This window comes from Neolamprologus brichardi, chromosome 3 (genome assembly GCF_056152115.1).
Source record: "Neolamprologus brichardi isolate AB-2024 chromosome 3, ASM5615211v1, whole genome shotgun sequence".
Taxonomy (NCBI): domain Eukaryota; kingdom Metazoa; phylum Chordata; class Actinopteri; order Cichliformes; family Cichlidae; genus Neolamprologus; species Neolamprologus brichardi.
Genome location: NC_142106.1, coordinates 30085272 through 30101856, shown reverse-complemented (window position 1 = coordinate 30101856; position 16585 = coordinate 30085272). Strand labels below are relative to the sequence as shown.

The 16585-nt window shown below is 39.1% G+C and overlaps 1 protein-coding gene across 1 annotated transcript; it reads left to right on the top strand.

Moving 5' to 3' along the window:
* The first annotated feature begins 5218 nt into the window (after nt 1-5218).
* On the top strand, nt 5219-15716 carry LOC148104174 (basement membrane-specific heparan sulfate proteoglycan core protein-like). The gene is made up of 11 exons (XM_087836182.1): nt 5219-5255; nt 5560-5592; nt 8134-8406; nt 8540-8800; nt 10421-10693; nt 12278-12529; nt 14575-14691; nt 14787-14802; nt 14882-14973; nt 15099-15149; nt 15604-15716. Exons 1-11 carry the CDS (start codon nt 5219-5221, stop codon nt 15714-15716), a joined length of 1518 nt encoding a protein of 505 aa, XP_087692308.1.
* Nucleotides 15717-16585: the final 869 nt, after the last annotated feature.

Here is a 16585-nt window from a genome sequence, read left to right as displayed (position 1 = left end):
CCAGAACTCCACCCAGGAGGGACAAACCAGGATTCAGGGACAGGAACAGAAAAACAGCACAACATGACACTCAGTCTGGGCCTGTACAGGACCCCAAATGGGTATTCTGTAATTAGCGTTGCCAACTGTCCCATTTCAGCTGGCGCATCCCATATAATGAGCAAAATTGGTTTGTCCCTTATTCTACCAAATATGAAAATTGATGGTTATCCGCAATGTCACACACAGTGCGTTTTTACACTATGCCCAGCTGGTTGTGCACTGTGCTTCTGGCACGCCACAGTGTCCCTTATTTGATATTTAAAAGTTGGCAACCCTATCTGTAATTGACATATCATTTACATATCCACGTAGGCTGCCGTACATCAAATAACCAGCATATCTCTGTACTTCCAAATGAGCTGTTAAAGGGGCCTTTGTGTGATCTGTCCTTGGTGAAGCAAATGGACGAAAAGATTTGACACATTGACAGGGCTTCTCTCCACCACTGCAGCACCACTGTAGAAAGATGTCCTGGTCCACCACTTCTCCTCTGCTCAGGCTTAGCCTTTCACCAGCCCCTCACTCTTCATCCTCCATGCTCACCATTTCTTCTTCTCTGCCAGTGCTTGTGTTACACCGCTGAAATGATGGGCCAACTCATCTCCCGTGCAACATATTTATTTTTTACAGAAAACTGTAAAAACAGAAAAATATGACAATCAGTTCTCTTTGGCGCGCAGGCCGTACGCTGCATCTTCACCACTGACACTACTTCTTCTAGTGTAGCTGACATTACTTTATACAAGTAACTTATACAGTTTCATATTCGCATGCACCACTCTTATAAACTGCTTAAATCACAAAAATACATTTTACTGTATGCACAAGCAGCATAGTGAACTCTCCTTACAGTTTTATCTTGTTTTTACTTCTGTTTTAATCTATTTATGAACCTGTCTTCTTAACTGTATTTATCAAACTGATCTCTTTCAAATAAATGTTTTTCTTAACATATTTTTACAGCGTTCACTCTTCATGAACTAAACATAAAGCAATTCACATTTTCTCTTATTGTGCAAAATATATATCTTGTGGCTTTAATCCAAAAATACCTGCACCGAGCTCAGAGTTTCGGTACAGTCTAGAACTTGGATCGGCACAGGCTAACAACTGGACCAACTTGGAAATTAGCTCTTTAGCTTAACATTCGCCACACACAAGCCATTTATCATTAATCGCCACTGCTGTCTGTCACGTTTAGAACCTCTGTTTTACATTCTCAACCACCCAGCTTACCTGTAAAAACAGTAAAATTATGACAATCAGTTCTCTTTGGCGCGCAGGCCATACGCTCAGTGTTGCCAACTCCTCAGTAAGGAAAATCGCTATTGGCTGTCCTAAAAGTCGCCAGAAGTCGCTAAATGACGTCATAATTTGCATAATTGGTCATGCTGATGTAATTGTAATCTATGTTGTTGGAGAGAGAAATAACATCGTGGAAGAGACATAAAGTGAGTAAAAAACGTCCTAAATGCATTTAGAATTTATTTAGAACTACAAATAAAATTTATTTTAGCAATTATTGTTTTTTTAATGTCACAATTCCAACCCTGCTCCTTTACCCAGGCTTGGACCGGCAAAAGTGACCCGAAATAGGCACTCTGGTGGAGTTACTTTATGTGTGTGTGTTTATAAGTAGTTTTAAACCTGATCCACAAAACAGCATAAGAGTAAAAGAAGAACTGACTGTGTTACAGCACCCGCTGCTTGTTGAGAGTAAAAGCGATATGCGCTTTCATGTCTTTTTTTTTAGCGACTTTTCTTGGAAAAAAAGTCGCTAGGGGGTCTGAAAACTTGCTAAATATAGCGACAAAGTCGCTAAGTTGGCAACACTGCATACGCTGCCTCTTAGTGATGTGCGGATCGATCCTGAAATATCGATTCCTCCAATACCAATCATTTATGTTCTAGAATCGATTCTCACATTAAAATATCGATATTTTAGTAATTTAGGGTAAATTTGTAGTTTATCATTAACAAGAACACAGTGGAAAGAAACGATATCATTCGGATTGTCTACATTCAAAGGAACTACTTCCTCTTCCGCCTTTCATAGTCATGTGCGAAATACGTCACGAGCTCCCTCGGTGGAGTGAAACTCTGCCGTCTGCTCCTTGCTATCTAAAATATAACCGGGCGCTGACTTAAACTCTTGACCGTCTCACACTTCTGTTTAATCAGTTTTCTGTTTGACGTTTATTCAGCTGTGTGAAAACCCCGGAGGAACCCTCCCGAGGGATTAATAAAGTTACATTTAATTTAATCTAATCTAATAACTTTAATCTCAGCCAAACCGATTTACTCATGAACAAATAAAACACTGAAAAAGCCAAACAATAACATTTTTAAGTTATCAAAGTGACTTATACATCATGTTTAACCTGAGTAGCGAAAGACCGCGGGGGGTTGAAAACGATGTGTCGGCTCAGATATTTGAAGTTTACACAGCTACATTCTCACCTGAAAATATGTTAAAAGTTTTTTTGCGACCCAGAAAGAGAAATAAGAGCAATATTAAAACTAAGTAGCTGCCGCCATTGTTGGAAACTGGAATTGGTTGGGCTGCGCTTTGAATCCTGCAATATGGTTTTTCAATTTTGTTGTCCGGGTGGAAAATCGGGAGAAATTCGGGAGAATGGTGACTCCGGGAGATTTTCGGGAGGAGCACTGAAATTCGGTATTCTCCCGGAAAAATCGGGAGGGTTGGCATGTATGGTTGTGGCAACATCACTAACCTTGTCAAACACCTCAGAGTAAATCATATCACAGAATATGACGAGCGTATGTTGAGGCGAACTGAAGAGGAGGACAGGGACAGATGCTGCTAGGGCGAGACAGGCGTCTCTCACGGAGTCCTTTAGTGCTGCAGGCAGGCAAGGTGTTCAAATAGTGCACAACTTCAGTTTTTTTTTATTTCTATATGATGAACTCTGCATTATTAAGTGATAAGAACAAGAAATCTGATGTCCTGTAATTATTATGACGCTATAATTTGAGATACAATAAATAAAATAAGTTTTTGTATAGTATCGGTATCGGATCAGTATCGTCAATACCACCCTGAATATTACTTGGTATCGGATCGGAAAGGAAATCAGTGGTATCGCACATCACTACTGCCTCTTCACCACTGACACTACTTCTTCTAGTGTAGCGTCAGCTACCAATGCGTACAGGACCGAGCGCCCTCTGCTGGTGGAACTTATATAACAGTAAAACTGACATTGCAGTGGCCTTACTAAAAGAAAGTGTCTCTGAGCATAAAATAAAATGGGGGGCTACTATTTTCATGTCTGTCTTTAACATAGTGCCACACTTGCATCTCGCTCGATGAAGAAGCTCTTGATGGCGAAGCTCTTGATGGCGAAGTAGTAGTTACCAGCCCAAGATCTGCAGCATGTCTGGGGACCTCACCTTTGCCCATTTTTCTGGAAATTCCCGACTCAGTGTTGGCCAGCTCTTCTGCCTTGATGATACCAAGCAGTTCATTGGTGGTTCTGCACCTAGTTAGTCTGAGGCATCTGCAACTTTAACTCCTCGAGCTCCCTCTTCCAGGTAGAAGCTCCCACCTATGTTGCCCAGGATAATTGCTAATCTGTGAGCCCTGTGCAGCTCAAGCTTTAGAAACCCAGGCTATCAGAGCCTCCTGAGCAGCTCCAGCTTCCCGAGTCATCTCTGAAGCCTTCAGCACTGTTCTAGTCACCAGTCATCCCATACAACCAGAATCAGAGCCCATGGGCCCTGAGCAACCGGGACCAGACGCCATGGATTTTTTGCCACCGAGTTCCAAGGGCCTCTGTATTCCTGCGCTGCTACAGTTGACCTCCAACCAAGGCACCTAAGGTTCATTGTTCTGGTCCCAGTCCCTTCCAAAATCTTCATCAAGATGATAGAGAATTATGTGTGGGATCACATTTTTTTTATATATTTAAAATTAAATGTATATCTATGATTAGCACACTTGGCTCGCAGTACTAACCACAGCCTGCTCATATATTTCTCTGTGGAGTTTCCCACAGAGTAAGCCAGAATAAACTTTACTCTTACTTCCTCTGACAGACCAAAGATGTGCTTGAGAATGGCTGATTCTCTCTCTCTTTATGTTGGTCCTCTGATAATGTGGCGACCTTTCCAAGATGTACACCACTTTTTGTCCCTGTGTCACTTTGAATTAGATAAGAGGTTAAACAATTGATCGGATGTTACTGTTTTGACAGTGTTGCACTCTCTGACTTTTGATGGGAGCACTGTATCACTATACACTGTGATCATGTCAGCAACAACAACTTCACCTGTAGAGTTCAAGACTTTGTAGATGATAAATGCTGTATTCTTTTTAATAAAAGTAAAATAATCAGCACAGTAAACTGTACTTCTTTGCGTCAGCTTTGCATATGTGCATATGTACTTTCTGTCCATTCTGCTATACTTATTTTTATGTACTGAAAGTGACCTGATGAATTACATCATCTAGAGAAAAGGAAATGCAGGCTGTAGCTTAGAGCTGCTTTTATGTTCACCAAATGTTTAAGCAGACGATCAAAAAAGGAATCTAGTCAAGAAGAGCACAGTGGGAATTTAATGGTGCTCCTTTTGCACTGCGATACCCATAGTGATAATGCAAGGCTATAAAAAATTTGAGAGAACTGGAGTGACTATGGCCATGACACATATCTTTGTGTGTGTGCGTGTGTGCGTGTGTGTGTGTGTGTGTGTGTGTGTGTGTAGGTGTGTATAGAAGCTGCAAAGAGTGCGTTTGTCAGGCAAACAAATGGCAATTTTTCCTCATTGTTGACTGATGTTTAATATTGTAACGAGGAAACAAATGTAATCACACTAGTCCACGTAGTAGTTTAGATGATGCATGTATTTCATAGTGAATTACCAATGACGGGAACCACTGCAACCAGAAAGTAGCGCTTATTCACTGAGAATGATAATTACATAAATAAATGCAGAACATAATGTGACTGTTTTAACCTTTCTTGGCACAAGATGCAAGCTGATGTGGACAACAAATGTCAGCAGTGGAACAGTGCTGCTGTGGTTTGTGTAGCTGTTTATAGTTCTATGAGCTCATTATAAAGGGGAAGGAAGCACAATGACACTTTACAAGAAAACAGCTTCACCGTTAGAACACGTTGACTTTAGCCCTGCAGCAGGGTTGGGTGTGACAATGAGGCATTCTTTGTTCTGCATGCTTGATTTATTATGTGAGTACATTTATAACTGTGTCTTATGAGTATCACAAATTAGTGAACATGTTTCTGTATTATTGTAGGGTCTTTATCTTACAATGTAAAGTGCCTCGATGTGGCTGTTGTTGTGATTTGAAGCTAAATAAATAAAACTGAACTAAACTGAATTTTGAGAATTACAGTAAATTTCCAGACAATACAATTTGTCTTGAATGTAGCACATTTAAAGTTTATTTCAATATAATTATATTGAGTGATTCCTTAACTTTATCAAAAACAGGTTTAACAAAATCTGATCAGGTTTCAATCTTCATTATAGTGCTCAGTACGGTCTTCTATGGAAATGCTACAGGTGAGATTTTTTCTTTCTTTCTTGTTTTCCTCAAATGTAATTCAGTCTTTATTTATTTATTTTCATATTTATTGCCATTACCTCTTGAATGAAATTAATCTCTTGAATTTGCCAAATGCCCTAATAATGAGATTCTGCACATATAAATTACTTTGAATATTAAGAAGAGGAATCGAGACTTTTTTAAATCAAGAAGAAGAGGAAGCGACTGAAGGCAAAGGGGAGAATTAAATGGTGAAAGTTGAAGGAGGAAGAATGCTGCACAGGGAGGAGTTGAGATAGATCTGGGTGGTAGGCAAGAATTACCAGACGACTGGGAAAGTACAATTGTAGAGGTGAGGGAAACCATGAGGAACATATTCGATGTATTCTCTTGACAGAAGAAAAAGGACAAGGAGACTTAGCAGTGGATTTATGAAGTATAGGAAAGTCAAGTCAAGTCAGCTTTATTTGTATAGCACATTTAAAAGCCATCAAGTATCGGCCAAAGTGCTGAACAGGGATAATGTAATCAAATAAAAGAAAGAATTAAAATAAATGAGTTAAAAACATTACAAAACATCCAAATATATACACACACCCAAGCAGACTCTTATATACATTTGTTTATACAAGTATATATGTACCAGTACATATGCACATACATATACATGCATATATGCACACACACACACACGGGTACGGACGTGGACATAAATACATGTATACATATACACGTGCATAAATGATCCAATGAGATAAAACACCAGAATAGCTAAAATGGAACAAAAGCGGCATCAGATCCGAAAGTCTTTGAAAATAGATAGGTCTTCAAATTTGATTTGAAGATTTCCAAAGACGAAGACAATTTTATAAAAGAGGAAGACTGTTCCAGAGTCTCGGAGCAGCGATGGAGGAAGCCCTGTCACCTCTGGATTTTATCTGGGAGCGTAGAACCAGTAAAAGCATCTGACTGGAGGAATGCAGAGTTTGAGTGGGTAGGTGCAGGCTAAGGAGATCTGAAATGTAAGCTGGAGCCAAGCCATGTAGGGCTTTAAAAACAAATAATAAAACCTTGAAATCAATTTGGTATTTAACTGGCAGCCAATGTAAAGATGTGAGTATTGGAGTGATACTGTCTCTCTTTCTCGTATCCGTCAGGAGCCTTGCGGCTGTATTTTGAACAAGTTGCAGGTGGGACAGGCTTCATTGACAGACGCCTAAATAGAGAGAGTTACAGAAATCAAGATATGATGAAATGAAGGCATGGATAACGGTTTCCAGATCTTTACATGACAAGATAGTTTTGAGTTTAGAAATGCTCCTGAGCTGGAAGAAACTGCCAACAACAACTCAATGTATTTGTTTGTACAGCTTGAGGGTAGAATCCTCAAGATTTTTAACATGGGGATGTAGATTAGCTGATCGTGGGCCCAAGTCATTTCTTGTGAGACTAACAGAGTCTTGTTTGCCAAAAATTCTAATGTCACTTTTGTCATGGTTTAGTTTGAGAAAGTTCAAAGACATCCAGCAATTTATGTCACTAAGACAATCTGAAACTTTCTGCAATGTGCTATCAACACCTGGTTTTAGGGAGAGATAGGACTGTGTATCATCTGCATAACAAAGAAAATCAAAAATGAGAGACGAGGACAGGTGGAGGAAGTGAGGAAAGGTATGAAGAGGTGGAAAAGATCTTTAAAATGCACAGAAGGATTTAGCTGTTATTCTGCACCTCCATTGCTGGAGTGGATATATAGAGCTGGGGAAAATAAGATGGTTGTTGCCTGTTGTTGCAGTAATTCCAGAATCAGACTCTTGTATGTGAAAATAATAGCAGTCCTATTGTGCTTGGTTAGCCTGTACCTGACAGGTACCAATAAATGAAGGGGAGTGCAACTCTGGCAATCGCTTAATTACAAACTCAGGTGTGGTAGAAGTTTGGTTCCATGTCACAAAACCTTTGGTTGAATTAAAAGTGATCCTGGCAAATGACCATGTGACTCAGGAAGGAAAGCAGTGCAACCATGGAAATATGGCACACTTAGTTCAGGATACAGTTGGGTATAGAAGTAATACTTTAAAGAAATCCTCAATCACACTGGCATTAACCACAAGGTGGTTCAGACATCCTGGGGACCTCCTCAGTGAGGTGTTCCAGGCATGTCCTACCGAAGGTAGCCCCAGAGCAATCCCAGGACATATTGAGAATAGATAGGATATCCATACCAGGGTGATTTGTGACATTCAGGTCTCTCTTGAAAAAAGGAATCTCTAATCTCAATGATGCTTTTACCTGCATAAATAAAAAAAACAATGAATAACTGGGGACTCTGCCAGATGCTCCCAGCACAAATTACCTATATGGTTGACTGATATCACATAAAACTCTACTGCCTTAATAAGTTATTAAGGAAAATTTAATAGCTTCAGTCCATAATAGCTCACAAACCAGATAATGATTTTTTAAAAAAAAATTTCTATAACAAATGTATTGCAAGTCATACACGAAGCAAGTCATATCTTTGTGTTTTACTTGTTTTATATTTTTCCTTTAAACAGCAAGTAAACCTCGGGCCTTAATAACAGCACATGAGGGAGTCATACCAGCAGGGGGCAGTGTGACACTGAGCTGCTCTGTGGAGGGCTCTGCTGGCTGGAAGTTTGACTGGTTCAGACGTGATTCAGAGTTTTCTGTGGCTCAGAAAATAGGAGCTGGAACATCAGAGCACACTATCAGTATTTCAGAAGGAGGCATCTATTACTGCAGAGGAGGGAGAGGAGATCCAGTTTTCTCCACAGAGGACAGCGTTCCAGTTAAAATTAAGAAACGGGGTGAGTGTTACATTTTGAAATAACAAATATCACTGACATCAAAGTAACAATTCATAAACCTTTTACCTGTTAACTTCTTTTCTCTTTTTATATTTGTGTTTTTCTTCACATTGTGTTTGTATTTTGGGAACAGTCCTGTATGTTGTAAAGTCACAACACCGTTGGCCTCAGATGTTCATTGGTGAGACAATCATCCTTCAATGTGAGATCCAAGGAGGGGAAGACAAGGAGATGACATATGAATGGAAATCACCAAACCCAAACATCCCTGAAACATCCAGTGAATACAGGATCAGCAGATTATCAGTGTCCCACAGCGGAGACTACAAATGTCGGGGTAGCAGTGACTATCTCTTAGCAAAATGGAGTGACCCCTTCACACTGATTGTCTTGTGTGAGTTGAACTGTCTAGCATACATAAAAAAAAATAGATTTAATGTACACATGTGAAAGACAGGAAAGGGAGACCTATAATATTATTTCTCAAAAGGGAATGTACAGTGTTAAGAAATCAGTAAAATCTTTTGATAATTTTAGTCAGTCTATGTGTGCCTCTACGTCACGTAGCTAAAATACTGAGGGGATGTTTAGATTGCACCGAGTCTGAATACCGAGTCTGAGGCAGTGGTGGTGACGGTGATGGTAAAGGGACCTAATGACTTTCATCCCACCCCACTTTCCAAAATTATGACTTTTCAGAAAAAAGTATTCTTAACAACAGCACTAAAAAAACAAAACAAAACAAAAACCAGCTTTATAATGATTCCATGTGTCTATCATGTTCTTAATTTGATTTTTTTTTTTTATATGAGCACAGGTCATTTTTTACTCTGCAAAGATACATGACGCTATAACGTGGTGAGATGTAATATATATAACAAACTCCAAAAACAGTTTGAAAAATCAGGTTCAGTAAAAGGACTAGATGTTACAGTCCCTGATAATGCATTGCTTTAAATGGAGAAAATCTTGAGGAATGGCTGTTATGAGAAAAGGCAGCCCAGAAACTTTACCAGCGGCACTCATCATTATGCCTCAACTTTCGGTCTTTTACCCGGCCGTTTAGCCTGCCGTTGCACCTGTCCTTTGATCCCAATCTTTCTAAGCAGTTTTGCTGTTGTACTGGCAACAAAGCCCCTGCACCCCACTTCCACTGGGCACACCTTGATCTTCCAGCCTCTGTACTTTGAGCTTCTTAAGCTCAAAAGCTTCCTCAATTGCTTCCTCCCATGGTACCATTTTTGGGGAGTTAGACCAAAGGACGAGTAGTTGTTACGATCTCGGTGGGAAAAATTAGCCTCTGATCCAAGTCCATGTGCATCTGCCAATCCCTGGCAACCTTCAGTGGACCCAGGTCTGGGGTTGAGGGGCTTGGCTTCAGCTTGTCTCCCTCCCGGACAAATGCTGATGAAAACTGACGCTCCCCTTGGTTTGTGAAAGGTTGAGCTTTGATGGATTTTCTTTTATACTCAACTTTCTCGGCTAGACAACTGAGGACCTGGTTGTGTCTCCATGTGTATCTGCCCTGAGTAAGGCTGGTCCTACAACCAACCAAGATGTGTTTGAGTGTGGCTGGGATTGTACACAGGGGGCCGGATGGGTCCTTTCCAAACCACAGCTGCAGATTTATTGGGGAAGGTAGCACATCGTGTGTTGCTCGGATGATGAACTCCCCAGAAGAGTTTCCTCTTTTTGACACTCTCCCACTTGTTAGGGTGGGAGCAGTGCATCTCACCATGGGGTCCCGGGAGTCTGTGAGTGACATCTCAAGCCTCACTTTTGCACATTTAAACTCCTCTACCAGGCTAGGGATAGGCAATGACAGTATCCTGTCGCTATAGAGTCCAAAGCTGATGAGGCATTTGGGAAGTCTGAGCCACTTCTTAACGCAGGAGCTCTCTACAATTTAAATGACTGACTGAATGTATAAAGTGCGATTGTTTTCATAACAAAATTCTTGTTAAAGAAAATTGACATCAATCTACTGTTTTTTCTCTTTCTGTATCTTAAACAGCAAATAAACCCAGAGCCACACTGACACCACAAAGTTCAACCCTACCAGCAGGGGGCAGTGTGAGACTGAGCTGCTCTGTGGAGGGCTCTGCTGGCTGGAAGTTTGACTGGTTCAGACGTGATTCAGTCTCTTCTAAAGCTCAGCTTATGAGAGGAAATGAAGAAAACAGAGTTATTAGTGTCTCACAAGGAGGTCTGTACCACTGCAGAGGAGGGAGAGGAGATCCAGTTTACTACACAGAGGACAGCAGTGAATTCATTGTGGCAGAAACCTGTGAGTTTAACTGTTACAGTATTTCTGACAAGGCACAGTGACTCATTGTATTTGTGATCTGTGCTGTTTGTCTGTCATTCTATACTTTAATACTTTCAAAGCCAATTGAATGTATTTCCAAAATATTTTGATTCTGTCTTGTTGTTCAGTCTTCCAGTTTGTTTATTAACTAGCTAGTTGTTTTCCAACCAGTACACTCATATGTTTGAAATAACATAATCCATCAGTTATATGTTTTATTTTTGATAAAGATAAGGTGATGATAAATGGCTAATAGCAAACTCAAAAAGTTAAAAAACAGATAACAGATGGCTGTGATGAGAATAATGGTCAGGGTATTTTAGTTGGGAGGAACACTGAGGAAGGAATAAATTTAAAACTCAGAATACTGGGACACCTGACCAGATACCATGACACAAAGTCACAAAGTGCTAAGGTGGAGTGTATAAAAGGAAACCAATAACTGCAGATCTCCAAACCTCCTCCTCTCCTCACCCATGAAATAGACCCCAAGATACTTAATCTCCTCTACTTGGGGCAGCAACTTATCCCTGACCTGGAGTGGGCATGCCACCCTTTTCCAGCTGAGGACCTCAGGCCTCAGACTTGGAGGTTCTGATTCTTATTTCTGCCACTTTAAACTCAGCTGAACAACCCAACAAGACTCCTTCCTCTGCCTGATGGCTCCCCTCACCTCTGGTGCCCACAAGCTGTTTCGGGGGTTACCACCACTACAGGCACCAACCACCTTGCAGCCGGAGCTCAGTGCAGCATCTTCAGTAATGGAGGTGCTTAAAATGGTCCATTCAGACTCAATGTCCGCATTCTCCCTCAGAATGCTGTCAAAGTAAGTAAGTAAGTAACCACTCAGGTTCAGGTCAGGCAGGCCATTGTTCCCAATCAAACCCCTCCAGGTCTCAGTGTAGTTTCCCACGTGAGTGTTGAAGTCTCCCAGTAGATGACAGAGTCCCCAGGTGGAGCACTCTCAAGCAAGCCACGCATGGATTCCAACAAGGGCAGGTACTGTTGTTCAGTGCATAACTGCAGACAACAGTCAGGACCCTTTCCCCAACCTGAAGGTGCAGAGAACAAACCATCGGTTTGCCAGGGACCTGTCTGCCACGGTTTATGCCATTGCCTGCCACCAAGCACACACTGCAGTCGCCCTTTTGCCCGCCTCCTGTGGATGGCAGGTCTACAGGCGGGTGGTCCCATGTCCTTTTTTTGGGCTGTGCCCAGCTGGGCCCCATGGGCTAAGGCCCAGCAAGTAGGTGCTCAACTTGTGCACCCTCCCCAGGTCTGTCTCCAGGGCATCAGCCTGGCGATATCTCCATTGATAAGGATAAGTAATTAGCAAATATTTTTATTTAAATTGTACATGTTATCACTTTAAAAATTTTGATAGGTTTTCTATCTTATACTGTGAATAAAATTTTCATTTATGAGATTTGCATGTCCTGCATCGATGTTATGGATTACATGTATAATAATTAACAATACTGGCATTCTTTTCTATTAAGATGTAATAAAGTAACCATCTTTTTTCTACCTTAATGCCTTACTTGCATTTTCCAAACTGACCAGCACAAACTGAAAAACCTCGGGCCTCACTGGGGGGCAGCGTGACCCTGAACTGCTCTGTGAACGACTCGGCAGGATGGAGATATTACTGGTTCAGACGTACCTCAGAGTCTTCTGCAGCCCAGAGAATAACAAACGGAACATCATCCCACACTTTCAGTGTCGCAGAAGGAGGCATCTATTACTGCAGAGGAGGAAGAGGAGACCCAGTTTTCTTCACAGAGGACAGTGTTTCAGTCACAATTGAGACAAATGGTAAGTGTTGCATTTTGTTCAGATATAAAACAAATTAAATCCATAATTAACATCAAATTAACAGCTGACAAAATTTTCTTTGCTATTGATTCATTTATTATTCATTATTTTTGTCCCATGTCTTAAACTACTTGGTTAAGGCAGAGTCAAAAGAAGGGATGTGTATGTATATATATATATATATGTATATATATGTGTATGTATATATGTATATGTATGTATATGTATGTATGTGTATATGTATGTATGTGTATATGTATGTATGTGTATGTATGTGTATGTATGTATGTATGTATATATATGTATATGTATATGTATATGTATGTATATGTATGTATATGTATATGTATATATATGTGTATATATATATATATGTGTATATATATATATATATATATATATATGTATGTGTATATATATGTATATGTATACATATGTATATGTATACATATACATATGTATACATATACATACATATGTGTGTATATGTATGTATGTATATATGTATGTATGTATGTATATATGTATGTATATATGTATATGTATATGTATGTATATGTAATGCAATGTAAAAAAAAAAGTCATCTGTCAGTAAGAGATTGTGAAACTGCTAAAATTCTCAAAACCTGGGGAGCCAAAATGAGAATCTGTTATATTTTGTTGTACAATAGATCTGAATTACTTTTGTTTCAATTTACAGCAAAATCCTGACAGGAAGAGAACACCAGTTACAACTTTTCTGTTTATCGCTCTCAAAAGATGAATATAGGTACCAGCAACAAAAGAAATAAGTAACAAATAAAAGTAATCTGTTAACAAAACAATATTTAGATGCCAGCAGCTCATACTGCTGATGAAGGGGCTGATTCTTCTTTATTTATCTATTACTATAGCTCAGCATTTTAATACATCAACGATAGCCAGGTCCTGCTACCTGTGGGTTTGGAGTCAATTTGGCATCTCACAGCTTTTATTTATTTATTTATTTTTGTATGGTGTACGCACACAAAACTATGCTATGACCGTCTGGTGTGGTGAAACACATTAACCAACTCAGGGTTCATATCTCAAAACCAATGGTGGCTGTCTCTGCAGCATGTTTCATATGTGTGGCTCCAAGTCCTTGCATGCTACTGCATTTCTTCAACCTCCTGCTTGTGAAAACTTTTGCCCAGCCATGAAAAATATCAAGCAACAAAAGCTAACTCAGGCATCTAATATAAATTCCTAATTTAATAAATCATTTTATATATTTTCAAAAAAAATTGTAAAAATTAAAATTCAGTTTTATTTATACAGCATCAAATCACAACAACAGTTGCCTCAAGGTGCTTCATATTGTAAGGTAAAGACCCTACAATAATACAAAAAAAAACAGAGGAAAACCCAATGATCATATGACCTTTTATGAGCAAGTGCTTAAGCAAATGTGAAAAGGAAAAACTCCTTTTTAACAGTAAGAAACATCTAGCATCTAGCCCCATGCGTGGGGGTGCATGGCATCAATGCGTTAGCGCATTAAGCTCGTTGACGCGTTAGCACCATCCAGCCCCACGCATGGGGCGATCCGTTCAAATGGAATGATATGGTACTATAAGGTCATTAAGATAAGATCGGGCCTGATTATTTAAGACCTTGTATGTAAGGAGCAAGATTTTGAATTCTGAATTTAACAGGGAGCCAATGAAGGGAAGCCAATATTAAAGGAGAAATATGTTCTCTCTTTCTAGTCCCTGTCAGTAATCTAGTCCCTAGATTGCTACTCTTGCTGCAGCAATTTGGATTAACTGAAAACTTTTCAGGGAGTTTTAAGGACATCCTGCTTGGATTTATGTTCATATTTCTTTAATTTACTAACTTACTCTTACTCGGTAGTATTTATCACATTTCTTGTCTTTAAAAGATACATGTAGTTTAACTTTTTCATTTTAGTCTGACTTTAGCTGCAATCTATGCTTTTCTGTCACTGACCACTTAGAGTTTGTGCTCTCTACATCCAAAATGTTATTCCATCGTTTATGTTGTTTTATATTTTATAATTTAAGGTTTCAGATGTGAAAGCCACTCGTTTCTTGGGCCTTTCATCATTGGACTTGTTTTTGGAAGTTTACTAACTGTTCCTGTGTTGTTGTGCTGTATATGCTGCCACACAAGGATAAGAGGTGAGACTACCACATATTTATATTTGACTGAAGGATTTATACATTCTGGTGATTTAAAGGGATTTCAGTATGCATTTATTTCCCTTTTTTGACAGATCGCTGTAGAAACAGGTTTGTACAGTACTGTTTCTGTTCTTTTTAAGCATGATAATGTTACACATGAGTTTTACATTTACACGACATGTTTTAGGTTCATGCAGTCTCCAAACATCAATAAAACCTCTGCTGCACCCCAAACTCCCAACCAAAGTGACACTCAGATTTATTCCTCTCTTCTCCACGGTCAGCCCTAAAAATGATAACTTTTGTAACTATTAAAAGTCACTTAGCACTAAAGATACAGACATACAAAAACAAACAAAAGAAAACTAATTTAACTTTATTTCTTGTATTTCACTCTCCTGTAGGTGATCTTTCTGTCTATGAATCGATCAGAAATTCTGGAATCACTCGAAGTGGTACAGTATAAACTTTAGAAATAGACTTCTTAGAGGTTAACGTAGAGAGACCAGCACATGAATACATTAATGTAGCATCTACTATTATTCTTGATAAGAGAAGTACATAAAATAAAATATATAATTATTTGATTTTTTTTTAAACTTTTCATCAGCAGTTTCAGAGGAAAGAGAGTGTATGGGTTAGTACATGCACTAATACCATCACCTTTATATGGAAATGTGACACTACAGAGGAGAGCTTTGACCACAATAATGTGAATCCCAGTCAATTATGCTATAAAATGACACTTGGAGAAAAACGTATCTTTTTACTGTTAAAGCTACAGAGCTTTGGATACATGTCCTAATTCTGATGGAGCGTTTATTCTGAAATTGAACTAGGAACTGATGACAAGTAAAAGTTGTGCGCATGCTTTGGATGTCAGTGCTCTTATATTGTTCTCCCTTGCAGACTTTCATTCGCGTCACCCACATCCTCCCAATCTCCACCTCACTAACACCTCAGTCAGAGCTCCATCCAAGCCTCAGTCTTCATCTTCACCACCACCAGAGTTTAGACTCTAGGGGAAACTCTCCTAAGTCCTATCACTGTTTGGATTCTGTTCTGCCATGATGGGTCATTGAAGTTGAATTGCCAAAGGCATTAATTCATTTCTCTATCTTAATAAATCACGTTCAATTCCTCCAAGTTATACTTCTTATTGAACTAATAGAGTCTACCTTTGTATTTGTCCATATTATTTTTATTTTTGTTGAATGTAGTTTGTATATTAAATAGTGTGGCAACATATATATATATATATATATATATATATATATATATATATATATATATATATATATATATATATATATGCATGTATAGAAATGTGTGTTGTGATGTTTACTTCATTAGATGCTGTAAATTTTAAGTATGATGCTGATTTCACATCAGACCACTTAGAGTAGCACAAGGTCTCCTTTTTGCCTTTATCTGATGGTCTGTTTTACTTCTTTGATTACTTGTTACTTACTGGTTACTTTAATAAATCTAACAAAGACAACCTGGTTATGTGTACATAAGTTTGTTTCAGATTTCCATAAGACATGATCTCCTTTCAAGCTTCTGATTGGTCAACATGGTTTTAGGGCAACGTCAGACAATATTTTCACGGACATGCGATTAAGGTGTCGCCGATAAATACAACAAAATAAAATGATGCGACCAAGACAAAAACTGTGGCATTTTGTAAATATAATAATAAACGTGAATTCACTGTGTAATTGTGTAACTTTATTAGCAGCATCCTCCTGAAATGTGCCAACTACATTGAGAATAGCATCCTTCTCTCTGCCCCTTAATGCTCTCTGGTCGCTATGGTAACACGTAAACATTTCTTTCAAAATAAGACACACAACTATAACATGGGAAAAGACCCAGGGAAGCCGAGTTA